This window comes from Macrotis lagotis, chromosome 1 (genome assembly GCF_037893015.1).
Source record: "Macrotis lagotis isolate mMagLag1 chromosome 1, bilby.v1.9.chrom.fasta, whole genome shotgun sequence".
Taxonomy (NCBI): Eukaryota; Metazoa; Chordata; class Mammalia; order Peramelemorphia; family Peramelidae; genus Macrotis; species Macrotis lagotis.
The window spans coordinates 728,609,609-728,626,356 of NC_133658.1; the positions used below are offsets into that span (position 1 = coordinate 728,609,609).

At 36.6% G+C, this 16,748-nt stretch overlaps 1 protein-coding gene across 3 annotated transcripts in view; it reads right to left on the reverse strand.

The window, feature by feature from the left end:
- The window catches only part of USPL1 (ubiquitin specific peptidase like 1), a 50,960-nt gene that overhangs the window by 19,479 nt on the left and 14,733 nt on the right, over positions 1-16,748 (reverse strand). For all 3 annotated transcript variants that reach the window (XM_074216111.1, XM_074216110.1, XM_074216112.1), the window contains 3 exons: positions 5,717-5,830; positions 3,017-3,146; positions 632-757 (listed from right to left, as the gene is read on the reverse strand). In XM_074216111.1, the coding sequence (XP_074072212.1) occupies positions 632-757; positions 3,017-3,146; positions 5,717-5,830 (370 nt within the window). The remainder of the gene's footprint in view (positions 1-631; positions 758-3,016; positions 3,147-5,716; positions 5,831-16,748) is intronic.

A 16,748-nucleotide genomic window follows, 5' to 3' on the forward strand; every position in this document is an offset into this window, starting at 1 on the left:
GGTGGAAGGCAGTAATAGAATAGAAGAACTAAGAGGTTTGAGAAATATATCAAAGGAAAGTACTACTATAAACTTTATTAAAATATATGTACAGCTTTTAAAACTTCTAAAACCTATAAGAATTTGGTCTTTAATTAACAATTAGATTTTTGCTTACATATTTACAAATCTGGTTACTGAGGTAAAAAAATAGCTTAAGGACATATAAAATATATTGGCTTTAGTTCTCCTAAAGAGGAAAGTCTGTCATACAGGAGCCCAAACTATGTTTCTTTTCTAACTCCTTCCTCTTGTTGCCAGTTGACACAAACTAGGGAAGTCACCTGGTTATATTTAGGATTTGGAAAGGTCTGTTCTCCCCTACCTCAACAGTTCCCTCCCTACCAAATGCTAGAATGGACCATCAGGCCCAGGTAGAGCTGTTATGTAGAAAAATACATCAGAAGACCTGTCAGATCAAGGCTCTATTACAAATAATACCAATACCCAAATAATATAATTCTGTCAGTTAAAAAAAATTTATGATGAGAAATTTTATCTTCATGTTTATGGGTTGTTAAACCCTTCACATTTTTTAAATACCTACAGCGATATACATTGATACTAGAAATTTGAAGAAAATTAAACTTACTTTTCCAAGACCATTCTTCTTCTTTGTAATTTACTTTTACAATTATTACATGGACCAAAATGAACAGCATCAAGTGGATGCCACTCAGGTATTATGTTTGTGAAGGTTACCAGATTCTTTGAACACCTGGATAAAGAGAGATATATACATATATATATATACACATATACACACACACTGTTGTGTTCATTAGACAATTGTTATATTATTTATCCAATTTAATTCATTTTTGGAAGTTCAAAATTGCTTTTGAAAAAGACAATTAAAGGAATTTGACTTTTCAAAATTAGTCAATCATAAAAATGGCAAGCATGTCTGTGTTCACATTAGCTTTAAATATAATAGTTTTTTAATAATTTAAATATTAAAATTAGTCAAGTGTGGTGACACATGCCTACAATCCCTGCTACTGAGGGAAGCTGAGGTTAAACTATCTCTTGGGTTCTGAAGTTCTGAGTTATAGTAGGTTAAGTCGGTCAAGACATTCAAACTAAATTGTGTACTGAAAGTAACCTTCAAAGTGAGCATGGAGGAACCAGGTTGCCTAAGAAGGAATGAATTAGCACATGTCAGAAATGGAAAAGGTCAAAATTTTTGAAAGAAAAAAATATGGCTAGCACTTAAGAAAAAAAAATTGGTTTAAATTATGCATTAGTAACAATATACAAAGTGACCCATTTCCTTGGTCATATTTTTTATAATGAAAGTAGATCATGTGTTGTCTGAGAACTTCATTAAGCAAGGCTGCATGGAAATTTTCAAAAATTGAACCTAATCAAAATAATATACCATATTAATAGACTCCTGAAAAAATACATTTTAAATGTATTCAAATGTATTTTAAAACTGTATGTTCTTTGATATATTATTGCACTAGGGAACAAAGGAGGGACAAGCAATTCTTCACTACCTAAGTTACAGCCCCATCTTGATTTTTTTCCTTAATAAAAGAATGTAAGCAAACTATTTTCTAGATACAAAGACATTTGATTTGCTTGTACCTGAAACAATTGCCAGAAAAGTTAAATTAAAAAAGTCAAATTTAACTTCTCGCTTCAAAAATTTTTCCACTAATACATTTAAGATCAACATTTTCTAGTTTATTAGTGAACCTAAGGATCAAAAAAAATCTATTTTTCACTTGTAATGTGAACTTATTAAAATGAGAGATTAATACTGAAAGAGAATACTATCCAAACCTTTCATTTTATAGATAGGGTTTAAATAATTTGCCCCAAATTCACACAGGTCAGAATTAAGAACTCAGATCTTGTGAATCCAGGTCTATTCCTCCTTATATTATATAGCATTGTCTGGATAGCAAAAAGAAAAGGTTTGCACCTAATTTAAACTTCCAACCTGCTTATCAACTGCTCTCTCCTTCCAGAAAAGAAGAGGGTTCAAAGCATAATACTAGCTAAATCTCTTCCTTCCCCAATCCTAGTTAGATAGGAAAAAGATGTTCCTGGTGATCCTCTAGGGGTCAAAAATGACGGAATTGTCTTTTCCCATGCTCACCCCCAGGTGCCAGACTCAGGGTTACAATGTAACAATCTCACCGAGGGGTTTCAAAGCTGGGGCAGCTCATAGCTCAGTTTACCACTTCTGTCAGGAGAAAGAAAAGAAGATGGCCATGGTGGATGGTAAGTCTTCCATGGGACTGAGGGAAGGAATGAGAAAATAGAAGTAACTATTCTTTGAGAAAATCTGTCAAACCCTATGACCCTGAAATTGATTTCCCTCTTCTCAGAGGCAATTAAGTAATGGGCAATTAAGAGATCTCATGGTGCAGGGAGTGAGGAAAACTCCCATACTTACTGCTACATGGGCAAGTCAGTCAACTTCTCTGGGCTTTCATTCCCTCATCACTGATCACAAGGATACTAACAACTGTAGTAACAACCAGAGGGGCCTCCCTGTCATGAGACTCAAATGAGATAATGTACATAAATGTCTTTGCAGACTAAAAAGTGCTAAGTAAATGTCAATTATTATTATTAAATAGACTTGTCCTAAGCAAGAGTGAAACAACCAAGAGTATGTATTTTTAAGGATTCTTATTCATTTTTATTGACCAGAAAACCCAGGGAGACTATAAGCACTGGATATCTATTATGCTTCCCATTGTAAACATTTATCAACCTATACTAAACCACAACATCCTCCCAAGACCCCAGGATACACTTTAATTGTCCAATTTCCAGAGACAAGATTTAAAGACACAAGCACACAATCTGAATAACTGAGTAACTGTGAGACTAAGAAACATGATCTTTGGCAATCAGAGTAGTATTGAACAAACAAAAACTATTCAAATTTTGTATGCCTGATACACTGACAAAGTTAAAATACTTTAAAAACCAATTTCAATAAAAAATATCTGACCTCTGCTGATATTTGTTTCCACACTGAGAACACTCAAAGTTCCAAGAAAAAGATGACACAAAGAGTGTTTCAATGAGAGGTTCCATTTGTAGAAGCAAGGGAAATGCAAACACCGGACTTTCCATATTACCTTCAGATGGAAAAAAAAAAAATTTTGGAAACAAGAAACATGCAAGAATAACAGTCTTATTTTATTTACTAATATAACTGTTATCCTACTACACGTAATTTTAGAGAAGGAAAAAAAATGTAAATCCCCCCCTACTGCCACAATTTCTTAACTAAGAGTTCCATAATTTATCTTCTCTTTTCCCATCCTCCCCCGCCTTAGACTACTGTAATAAATTATTTTAAAAGGGTAAATTAGTTAAGGGAAGAAAAAAAAGGAGAAGGGGAAGAAAAGGGAAAGAAAAGGGAAGGGAATAATTTTCTCTGATGTATTGAGGAAAGCCTAAGAAATTAGGTTCCAAGTTTGATCCAAGACTATATAAATGACAAGTTTGTTTATTTTGCCATAAATTATTTTAGCTATAGTTCCTGAAATAAAATAACTTATGAAAAAGAATCTTAGAATTTAAGAACTAGAAGGAAGCTTAAATATGTGCTAGTGTTTTTGCTCTTCATTTTATGTACTAAAGTTCAGAGTAATTATTAACATCCCCAACAGCTGGTTAATGGAAGAACTAGGGGTAGAACTTCTTTCTTGACTCCAGTCACCTAGCTAAAGTCTAATTCTCAGAATTAATCTGAAGAATTTTACTGATGTTAAAGGTCATGAAATATGGCTACTATCTTTAAAAGAAAACTAAAATGGGCGGCTAGGTGACACAGTGGATAGAGCACCGGCCCTGGAGTCAGGAGTACTTGACTTCAAATCCGGCTTCAGACACTTAATAATTACCTAGCTGTGTGGCCTTGGGCAAGCCACTTAACCCCATTTGCCTTACAAAAAAACCTAAAAAAAAACCTAATTATCAAGTTTGGCCCCAAAGAAAGGAAGAGAAAATGTACCTGCCACCCACCTGTGTTGAATTGGGAGCCTACCTTTGAGTATGGAACACTGTATAAGACTATCAGATTTCACTGATGTGGGAAAGAGTTTTGTTATATACATATATAAACACACATACAAACATACATATGTTTGTATATCTATAAATGCTCCAACTAGTAAACAGGCTTACTAGGAGAAACATTTTCAATTTTTCTTTTATACTAAGCTCTCAAGCTCTAATGGGGGATGTAACATGCAAAACAAAGTACCATTGGATAACCCCAAGAGGGAAGACAGAAGCATTGAAGCTTTGTGTGAAAAGCAGGATTTTAGTTAGGTTGTGAAAAAAGTCATGAGGTAGAGAAGGAGAAAGAGAATTCCAGGTAAGGGGGACGTAAGTCTGGAGATAAGAGTGTCATGAGAGAGGTAGGTAGAGAAGCCTGGAAAGATAAGAGGACAGAAGGTGGGTTGGGGAAGAGAAGGAAGCATGACAAAGAAGATTATAAAGGGATTTGAACATCAAAAATAGATTTTTATATTTGATTCTGGGAGTGATAGGAAGTTATTGAAGGAGTGACACAGTCAGACCTAAGTCTAGAAAGAAACTTAAGGCTGGGGCAGCTAGGTGGCGCAGTGGATAGAGCACCGGCCCTGGAGTCAGGAGTACTTGAGTTCAAATCCGACTTCAGACACTTAATAATTACCTAACTGTGTGGTCTTGGGCAAGCCACTTAACCCCATCTGCCTTGAAAAAAACAAACAAAAAAAAAGACTTAAGGCAGGGAGACTGAGCAGCAGTACAATGTCAAGAAGAGAAAGGGGCATATAGGAGAGATGTTACAAAAGTAGAATCACCAGGGCAAGTCATCACATTGAATAAGGGGGACAGAAGCTGAGTAGTAAAGGATAACACCTTCGTTTTGAACCTGGGTCACTGGGAATAAGGTGGTGGCCTCAATGAGGAACTTAAGAAGAAAAAGGACTTGAGAGAGAAAAACAATGTTTTAGACATGTTGAGTTTACGATGTCTATGGGACATCCAGTCTGGAGGTCGAGGAACCCATTATCTCTCTATATTGCCCATCAACTCCTAGACTTAGACACTACTGACTATTGTGATCTATGTAACTTGAGTGTTGTACTGTATCATTTAATAAAAATTATCTTTTAAAAAAATCATCTGCTTGGCAAATTATACTTATCAAAGCAGCTGAATAATGGATTGTATGTCCCACACCAGGATATCTAATGGAGGACTAAACCATCCTACTCAGAAATGGAACAGGCCAGAACCGACACCTATCAGCAGGAGATTGCATCACAAGTTGCCACTGCACTTTTGAGTCTGGATGAAATAAACTTAGGCTCTAAAAAACAAGGTTCATCTTATCCTACTGGAATCACAAAAGGTTTTTCCTAAAACAACAGAGTATATTCACAAAAACATGAATTAATAATATTATGTTTAATATTAATACTTTTAGTGAAAGCAAAAGGGTTTGTACCATTAAAAATGTCATTTATCTTATCCAATTTAATTTATAAAGGAAATATATGAACATAATATATAAAATAGAGTGTATACTCAAAATTTTTAACTGCTAAAGGGTTGTGATTTTAAAAGTTTAAAGACCACTCTTGTAGAGAAAACCTTTCAACTACAAATAACAGAAAACTCAAAGTTTCCATCACTACAAATTACTTACCTAACTTACAACGAAGTTTTGGTTGAAGCTTAGCAAAAATTTTGTTTCTGACTTCATTGAGATAAGTCTCAGCCTTTCGAAGTCTATCTGACGCATCCTTTACACAACTTTCATCTGAAAATAAAATCAAATACAGAGTATAACTATAGTATTTTATAAAATTCATATTAATCTTTGTCTTTCCCATCAACATTTTAGAAATATTAGCATATTTTGGAGAGTCATTTTAGAGTAGACTGAGAAAGTCAAGAGTCAGAAATATCTCAGTACAAGTCATGACTCAGAAACAAACTGGCTATCTGACTCGGGGTACATTTTAATTTCCTCAGTACCCTGAAACAATCTTCTAATACTATAAATTGCTGAGCAAGTGCCATTTGTATTAATTACAAACACATGTGGTCCACAACATTCCAGTTTTCAGCTCAAACATGACTTAAATCTGGTTAATTGGAAAACATTTAACAAAATAAACAACAATAGAATAAAATAAAAATATTGTTAACATGCAGCCTGCAGATTTTTTTTTATGTACCATATATAGTAGCCAACATTCCTCTTGACGCTTTATCCAAATACCAAAACCCCTAATTTTAAATTACTCTTGTCATTCACCTCCTTCATTCTATTCACATGCTGCTGAAAGAAGATGAGGGAAATCATTAGATTGTGCAGATTGGGTCTATGACAATTATATAATCACATCTGGGTCAACTGGACAAACATTTTACTCTGCCCTTATCAATGCGGTATCCCTAACAAACTCCAAAGCTTCCTACTTCCCCTCATGCCCTGGCCCCCTCAGAAGAAGACCCACATCAAACTTCCCTGAAAACAATGTCTTATGCCTTTGTGTGTATCCCCAGTGCTTAGCATGGTACCTGGTCCAGAGTCAACGTTTAATAAATGTTGATCAATTGACTGAATTAGCATAACCTTCAGGGTTTTTGTCACTGCTCTCTCTCAATTTCCCTCTTACCTGTTGGACCATCTCACTCTTCATTGCTGGATCTTCCTCCATGTCTTGCGCACTTTAGGGGTGGACCCCCAAAGCTCTGAAAACAAGGCCTTCAGGGGCGGCTAGGTGGTGCAGTGGATAGAGCACTGGCCTTGGAGTCAGGAGTACCTGAGTTCAAATCCAGCCTCAGACACTTAATAATTAACCTAGCCGTGTGGCCTTGGGCAAGTCACTTAACCCCATTGCCTTGCAAAAATCTAAAAAAAAAACCCAACAAACACAAACAAAAAAAAAAAACCAAGGCCTTCTCTTTTCCCTCTCTATTTCATCAGCTCCCTTTTGTCAGCAGGGTTCAATTGTATCTGCCCAAGTACTTACCTTGCCCTATCTTGAACTCCTATTTTCATCTCAGTATTTTCTGGACTAATTAGAATGTAAGTTCTTTGAGGGCAGGGCTATCTTTCTTTTGGTCTGTATTCATATTCCCAAAGTTTAGCAAAGGATTGGGCACATAGAAAGCACTTTTTTTTTTGAAAAAGGACTTTCTTAATAAATACTTGCTGCCTTGCCTTGGCTATGCAGATGATTCCCATATCCATACTGAGTTCCAAAGGTTTGTAACCTCAGCATGATCCCGGAGTTCTCACTCTTCCTTACTCTACCTGGTACCAAATCTTGTCATTTCACTTTAACAACCTCTCTTACATCCTAGTCCTTTCTCCCTAATGACAGTTATTGCCACACTGTTCAGGTCCTCATCACCTTTTACCTCTATTATCACAGTAGTCTCCTACCTGGTCTCCTATCAAGTCAGCTACCATACCAGTCCATCCTATATATTGTTGCCAAAGCAAATTTCCACAGCTCTGGCTAGGTGGCTTCCTATTTATCACCTCTATTATATTCTACCTTTCTTTTCAGCCTCACTAGATATTACTCTCTTACCCTCCACAATGACTAAATTGACCTTTTCTCTCTTCTCCATCTCCTTTCTCTGTCTTTGCAAGGATCATTCCCTTGTGTCTGGATTCCCTTATGTCTGGATTTCACCTTCTCCTTACCTCTACCTTAGAGAATCCTGCTCTTTAAGAGGCAGCTCAAATTACCTTCTACATGAAAGCTTTCCTGACAACCCCCCACCTTATATTTAACTATTTTATACCTATACATAATTTATACATTTTTATGCTATAATAGATATGTACAATATATATGTAGTTATTGTCTTTTCCCTTTAAAATGTAAGCTCACTGTGAATACGGATTGCTTCATTTTTTGTACCTGTATTTTTGACAGATGCTAGTATATATTTAAGTATGCAACAAATACTTGTTGATGAAAGATAGTGCAGAACTCATTTTTACCCCGCTCAAACTCCTCACCTCTTTTGAATTCTTTTTATTACTTTCAAGGTCATCAGGAACCTCCCAATCATGAGACTGGGAACCTGGATTAGCTCGGGGGGGGGGGGGGGGGGGCGCCTAGAGCCTGGTCAGCCACAAGAGCAGGCCAACTAGGGAGCAGAGTCATTGCTTGTGGTGCTGACCATCTGAGCTAGCGGGCAGGGCTGGAGGGCAAGTTCCCTGCAATGAAGTCTTTTCCCAGAACAAACACAATTACAAGCCACCTTTCACCCCAGGCCAAGGTCCAGCAGCAGAACCAGCTTAGCTGTGAATAGGGAGAGTGATGACCTCACCCCAGGGTAGAGCCATTGACCAAAGATAAAAGTATTCAACAGCTTCAACCACTCCCTCCAGGTCCAGGGAGAGGGCCTCAATCAAGGTCATAGACACTCCAGAGAAAGCAACCAGCACCTCCTACTGGCCAGGCAGAGTTATTACACTCAGTGAGTAAAGCCTCTAGGGATCCCCAACACCAAACTTCTGTGAACCAGCACCTCCCCAACACAAGGTCTTAGGATAATGAAGAAAGGCCAGCACAAAGGAGGGTCTACAGGAAAAACTCTCGGAAAAGACACTAACTCAGAGAGACCTAGAACCTCTGAGAATATGACCTGCTCTCCAACACTGAAAGATTTCCTTTAAGAAATAAGGAAGGACTTTAAAAATGAATTGGGAAATTTGGGAGAGAAAATTAATACCTTTGCAACAAGAAAACAATTCTCTCAAAACCTCAACGGGTCAAATGGAAAACTCTTACACAAATAGAATTGACCAACTGGAAAAGAAATTGCAAAAAGCAAATGAAGAAAATTCTTCTCTAAAAAAAAATGGAGTCTGTGGAAACTAATGACTTCATGAGTCATCAAGAGTCTATTAAACAAAAAACAAAACTCTAAGATAGAAGAAAATGTAAAATACCTCATCAGCAAAACCACTGACCTAGAGATCAAGTGACATTCCTGAGAATTATAGGCATTCCTGAAAACAATGAAGAGAAAAAAAAAAACCTGGACTTAATGTTCCGGATTTAGTGATAGAAAATTGCCCTGATATCATGGAACCAGAGGGTAAAATAGTTATTGAAAGAATACACTGACCCCCTCCAGAAAGAGATCCTAAAATGAAAATACAAAAGGAATGTTGTAGCCAAATTCCAGAACAGAGAAAACCCTGCAAGCAGCCAGAAAGAAACAATTTTTATTTTTTTTTACTTTTTATTTTTAGTTTTTTGTTTTGAAAGACAGTAGAGTTAAGTGGCTTGCCCAAGGCCACACAGCTAGGTAATTATTAAGTACCTGAGGCTGGATTTGAACTCAGGTACTCCTGACTCCAGGGCCAGTGCTCTATCCATTGTGCCACCTAGCCACCCCAGAAAGAAACAATTCAAAACCCAAGGAGCCACTGTAAGGATTACGCAGGACCTGGCTGCATCAACATTACGGGATCAAAGGGCCTGGAATGAAATATTTCAAAGAGCATGGGATCTTGGAATGCAACCAAGAATCCACTACCCAGCAAAGCTGAGCCTTCTCCTGCAGGGGAAAAAGATGGGACAATGAACAAAATGGAAGACTTCCAGCAATTCCTGATGAAGAGACCAGAGCTAAATAGAAAATATGGACATCAAACAGGAGGTGCAAGAGACACATAAAAAGGTTAAAAAAAAGAGAGAGGGTAAAGAGAAAAAAAAAAGAATTGCTATCCAATAAGATGAAACTGGCTATATCCTAGCATGGGGAAAAGATTCTCATAACTTTTGAGAATTGTAACTCTATCAGAGAAAATATACTTAACCAGAAGGGATGGACACTCATGACTTATCCATGAGACTGCTACCCAATGGGAAGCATTGAATATCCCTATTTGGGAGAAAGATTCTAATAACTCTTGAGAATTGTAACTCTATTAGAGAGAATATACTTAGCCAGAAGTGATGGATACTCATGATTTTCTGAGACTCAGAATGATTTAAAAACACTACATCCTTAAAAAGGGGAACAGGAAGGAGACAGGAGGATGGAGGGGATTGAATGTGGTAAATCTCATTACATAAAGTGGTACAAAAGACCTACTGTAATAGAGGGGAAGAAGGCAGGAGATGAGAAACACCTGAGTCTTCCTCTCATCAGACTTGGCTTAAAGTTAACTTATGAAACATTTTCCCTTTCAAGTATTAAAAGGGGAAAAGGGGAGGGGGTGGATGAAGACAAGGAAGGGGAGGAAAAGGGGAACTAATAGAAGGAAAGAGGAAAGAAAGAGGAGGGGGGAGGATGTAGGAGGGCAAACACACTGAAGGGGGTGGTATTCAGAAACAAAATACTGGGGAATATGGATAAAGGGGGGGAAGGGGGAAAATACAAACAGAGGGAAGACAGCACGGAGGGCAATAAAGAATTAGTAATCATAACTTTGAATGTGAATGGGATGAACTCTCCCTTAAAACGTAAGCAAATAGCAGAGTGGATTAAAAACCAAAATCCTACAATATGCTGCTTACAAAAAACTCATTTGAAGCAGAGAGATACATATAGAGTAAAGGTAAAAAGTTGGAGCAGAATATATTTTGCTTCAGCTGAAGTGAAAAAAGCAGGGGTAGCAATCCTTATCTCGGACAAAGCAGCTGCAAAAATAGTGTTAAAAGAGCTAAGGAAGGAAACTATATCCTCCTAAAAGGTACCATAGACAAAGTGATTTCAATAGGAAATATGTATGCACCCAATGGGACAGCATCCAAATTCTTAGAGAAGCTGAAAGAACTAGAGGAAGACATAGCAAAACTCTACTAGTGGGAGACCTCAATCTCCTACTCTCAGATTTAGATAAATCTCATCTTAAAATAAACAAGAAAGTAGTTAAGGAGGCAAACATTGTTATAAAACCTAGATATAATTAGAAGAAAATGTGAAATATCTCATTAAAAAAACCAACTGATAGGTGGCACAGTGGATAAAGCACTGGCCCTGGAGTCAGGAGTACCTGGGTTCAAATCCAACCTCAGACACTTAATAATTACCTAGCCCATGTGGCCTTGGGCAAGCCACTTAACCCCATTGCCTAGAAAAAAATCTAAAAAAAAAAACAAAGAAAACCCCCCCAACTGATATGGAAAACAGATTTAGGACAGATAATTTAAAAATTATTGGAATACCTGAAAGTCATGTAGAGGAAAACAGCCTTGACATCATTTCCAAATTGCCCTGATATCCTAGAAGCAGAGGGCAAAATAGAAATTGAGAGAACCCACCGATCTCCCCAAGAAAGAGATCAAAAAAAAAAAAAAACCCACCCCCAGGAATATGAGGGGGAATGAGGGAATCTTCACTCTCATCAGAGGTGGCTAGGAGAGGAAACAGCATATATACTCAATGGGGTATAGAAATCTGGAGTAAGAAGAGAAGGGGGACAGGGGGAAGAGGGGGATGCGAGTAATGGAGAAGAGGATGGACCGTGGGGGGAGAGTGGTTAGATATAACACATTTTCTTTTTTTACTTTTTGTAAGGGGCTGGGATTTTATGGCCTGTCCGGGATCATAGGGCCGGGTGGATGCTGGGCCCAAGAGGTGGTATGTGGGCTCTGGCCTCTTGGTCCCAGCCGGGGATCTGTCTGCTACACCACTCAGCTACCCTACAGCAAAGACAGAGTGAAAGGAGAGAGAAAATATAGTACATGGTAGTGGAGAAGTACAAATGGAGGGAGTTGTGATCAGCAAAGGCAACAATGGAAAAATATGGAAGTAACTTTAATGATGGACTTATTTTTTTGTTTTGTTTTTTGTTTTTTAGGTTTTTGCAAGGCAAATAGGGTTAAGTGGCTTGCCCAAGGCCACACAGCTAAGTAATTATTAAGTGTCTGAGACCAGATTTGAACCCAGGTACTCCTAACTCTAGGGCCGGTGCTTTATCCACTAAGCCACCCCCTTATGATGGACTTATAAAGAATGTGATACACCCATGACAGAGCTGGTGGTGTTACAACACAGACTGAAACACATTTGTTATTATTATTATTTGGGGGGGTTGCAGGGCAAATGGGGTGGGGTGGACTGCCTGGGGCTACACAGCTGGGTGATCATTGGGTGTCTGAGGCCGGATTTGGACCCGGGTGCTCCTGGCTCAAGGGCCAGTGCTCTGTCTGCTACCCAGCTGCCCCTACTATTATTATTATTACTATTTTGTTTTATTTTGGGCCTTTTTGGGGGTTGCAGGGCAATGGGGTTGGGGTGGCTTGCGCGGGGTCACACAGCGGGGGTGATTGTTGGGTGTCTGGGGCCAGATCTGGGCTCGAGTGCTCCTGGCTCCAGGGCCAGTGCTCCATCCACTGAGCCACCTGGCCATACCTACAATTATTATTATTATTATTATTTTTATTTTTTCTCTCCCCTGTACTTTATCCTCATGTGAAGTCTATATTTTTTGGGGGGAGGAAGTGTTATGTTTACTCTTAAACAAGAATATTTTAGTAATGTATAAAAACATTATTTGTACAAAATAAGAATAAATGATAGAATGTAAATTATTAAAAACTAGAAAAAATGAAAACCTAGATATGACAGACTTATGGAGCAAACTCAATGGGGATAAAAAGGAATACACTTTTTGTTCTGCAGTATGTGGCACTTACAAAAAAACTGACCATGTACTAGGGCATAAAAACCTAATAATCAATTGCAGAAAGGCAGAAATAGTGAATACATCTTTCTCAGATCATAATGCAATAAAAATCATATGCAAAACTGGATCAGGGAGATATAGACCAAACTAAAGAACCTCATTTTAAAAAATGAGATCAAACAGCAAATTACAGAAAGAATTATTTCATCCTAGATAACGACAATAATGAAACAACATACCAAAATCTACAGGATTCACTCAAAGCGGCTCAGGAGATACAATATATCTTTAAATGCTTACATGAATAAATTAGAGAAAGAATAAATCAATGAACTAAATATGCAACTAAAAAATTAGAGAAAGAACAAATTAAAAAACCTCAATTAAGTAACAAATTAGAAATTCTAAAAATTAAAAGAGAAATTAATAAAATTGAAAGCAAAAAAATTTTTGGTGAATTTGAATAAAAAAGAAAACCAAATTGCTAGTACCATAAATGAAAAAGGTGAACTCACCACCAATGAGGAAATTAAAGTAATAATTCGTAATTATTTTGCCTAATTCATGCCAATAAATTTGACAAACTAAGTGAAATGGATGAATATTTACAAAAATATAAGTTGCCCAGGTTAAATGAAGAGGAAATTAAATACCTAAACAAACCTATTTCAGAAAAAGAAATTCAACAAGCCATCATTGAACCCTCTAAGAAAAAATCTCCAGGGCCTGATGAATTCACAAGTGAATTCTACCAAACATTTAAGGAACAATTGGTTTCCAATTCTACATAAACTCTTAGGTGAAGATGGAACTCTAACCTAACTCTTTCTATGACACCAATATGGTGCTGCCACCTAACCAGGAAGAGTTAAAACAGAGAAAGAAAATTATAGACCTATCTCCCTGATAAATATAGATGCAAAAACCTTAAATAAAATCTTAGCAAAACAATTACAACAAGTTATCACTAGGAATACATTATCAAGTAGGATTTATCCCAGGAATGCAGAATTGGTTCAATATTAGGAAAACTGTTAGTATAATTAATTATATCAATAACAAACCTATCAGAAATCATGATTATATCAATAGATGCTGAAAAAGCTTTTGACAAAATACAGCACCCATTCCTACTAAAAAGACTAGAGAGTGTAGGAATAAATGGGCTGTTCCTTAGAATAATAAGCAGTATCTATCTGAAACCATCAACAAGTATTATATATTAAATGTGGATAGGCTAAAGGCATTCCCAATAAGATCAGGGGTGATACGAGGATGCCCATTATCACCACTACTATTCAATATTGTATTAGAAATGTTAGCTTCAACAATAAGAAAAAGAAATTGAAAGAATTAGAATTGGAAAGGAAGAGACAAAACTCTCACTCTTTGCTGATGACATGATGGTATACCTAGAGAATCCCCCAAAAAATCATCTAAAAAAACTACTGGAAAGAAACAATTAGCAACTTTAGCAAAGTCATAGGATATAAAATAAACCCTCATAAATCCTCAACTTTTCTATATATGAGTAGTAAGATACAGCAGAAAGAGCTAGAAAGAGAAATCCCATTCAAAATAACCTCAGACAATATAAAATACCTGGGAGTCTATTTGCCAAGGCAGACTCAGAAACTTTTTGAAAACAGTTACAAAACACTTCTCACATAAATAAAATCAGATTTAAATAACTGGGCAAACATCAACTGCTCATGGATAGGTCAAGCTAATATAATAAAAATGACAATTCTAGGGTGGCTAGGTGGCATAGTGGATAAAGCACCGGCCCTGGAGTCAGGAGTACTTGGGTTCAAATCCAGTCTCAAGACACTTAATAATTACCTAGCTGTGTGGCCTTGGGCAAGCCACTTAACCCCATTTGCCTTGCAAAAAAAAAAAAACATAAAAAAAGAAAATTCTACCAAAACTAAACTACCTGTTTAGTGCCCTACCAATCAAAATTCCAAAAAATTACTTTAATGGGTAAAAAAAGTATTAAATAAATTCATATGGAGAAATAAAAAGTCAAGAATTTCCAGAGATTTAATGAAAAAAAGTGCAAAAGAAGGTGGCTTAGCCCTACCAGATCTAAAATTATATTATAAAGCATCAGTCATCAAAACTGTCTGGTACTAGCTAAGAAATAGAGTGGTAGACCAGTGGAATAGACTAGGAGCAATAGCAGGAAACGATTATAGTAATCTGTTGTTTGACAAACCCAAAGAATCCACCTATTGGGATTAAAAACTCTCTCTTTAATAAAACTGCTGGGAAAATTGGAAGTTAGTATGGAAGAAAGTTAGATTGGACCAACACATCACACCCTATACCAAGATAAGATCCAAATGGATACAGGATTTAGACATACAAAACAATATTATAAGCAAACTAGAAGATCAAGGAGTTTACCTGTCAGATCTATGGAAAAGGAAGCAGTTTATGACCAAAGGAAGAGATGAAGACCATCACTTTAAAAAACTAAATGACTTCGATTACATTAGATTAAAAAGCTTTTGCACAGACAAAACCACTGTAACCAAGATCAAAAGAAATGTAGTAAACTAGGAAACAATCTTTACAACTAGTATTTCTGACAGAGGACTCATTTCTAAAATATACAGAGAATTGAGTCAAATTCTTAAAAAAAAGCCATTCCCCAGTTGACAAATGGTCAAAGGATATGCAAAGGCAATTTACAGATGAGGAAGTCAAAGCGATCCACAGTCATATGAAAAATTGTTCTAAATCATTACTTATTACAGAAATGCAAATTAAAGCATCTCTGAGGTACCACCTCACACTTCTCAGACTGGCCAATGACCAGAAAGGACAATTATCAATGTTGGAAGGGATGTGGGAAATCTGGGACACTAATACATTGTTGGAGCTGTGAACTCATACAACCTTTCTGGAGAGCAATTTGGAAATACGCCCAAAGGGCAACAAAAATATGCATACCCTTTGATCCAGCAATACCACTACTTGGTCTGTACCCTGAAGAGATGATAAAAACGGGTAAAAGCATCACTTGTACAAAAATATTCATGGCAGTCCTGTTTGTGGTGGCAAAGAATTGGAAATCAAGTAAATGTCCTTCAATTGGGGAATGGATTAGCAAACTGTGGTATATGTATGTCATGGAACACTACTGTTCTATTAGAAACCAGAAGGGATGGAAATTCAGGGAAGAATAGAAGGATTTGCATGAACTGTTGCTGAGCGAGATGAGCAGAACCAGAAAAACACAGCACACCCTAACAGCAACATGGGGGTGATCATCAACCTTGACGGATTTGCTCATTCCATCAGTGCAACAATCCAGGACAATTTTGGCCTATCTGTGATGGAGAATACCATCTGTATCCAGAGAAAAGAATTGTGGAGCTTGCACAAAGACCAAGGATTATTACCATTAATTTAGAAAAAAAAAACTGATATCTTATTATATAATCTTGCTATTATCTCTTATACTTTATTTTTCTTCCTTAAGGATGATTTCTCTCTCATCACATCAATTTGGATCAGTGTATACCATGGAAACAATGTAAAAACTGGCAAATTGCTTTTTGTGAAGGTGGGGGGGGGGAGAGAAGCAAGATTAGGAGAAAAATTGTAAAACTCAAAATAAATAAAACCTTTAAAAAAATAAAAGCAGTGGAGAAAAATATAAAAATAGTTCAGAACAGCTCTAAAAATAGAATGCCTGAAAATTAGACTAAATCAAAAAGAAATCAATGACTTCATGAGACAACAATAAATAGGAAAATACAAAAAAACCTGACAAAATAAAAAATAATCTATGATATCTAATATCAAAAACCAACTTGGAAAATAAGTTGAGATAATTTAAGAAATAGCAAACTCAATAAAAACTATATTTTAAAAAAAAGCTTAGATTACATATTTAAGAAATCAAGAATGAAAACTGCCCAGATCTGTTACAGTAAAATAAAGAGAAATTTATTGATCACACTCTGAAAGAAACCCCAAAAGAAAATTTCATAAATAGATTACAGTCAAAATTCAGAGCATGCATTCAGAAAGACATTCAAGTACTAAT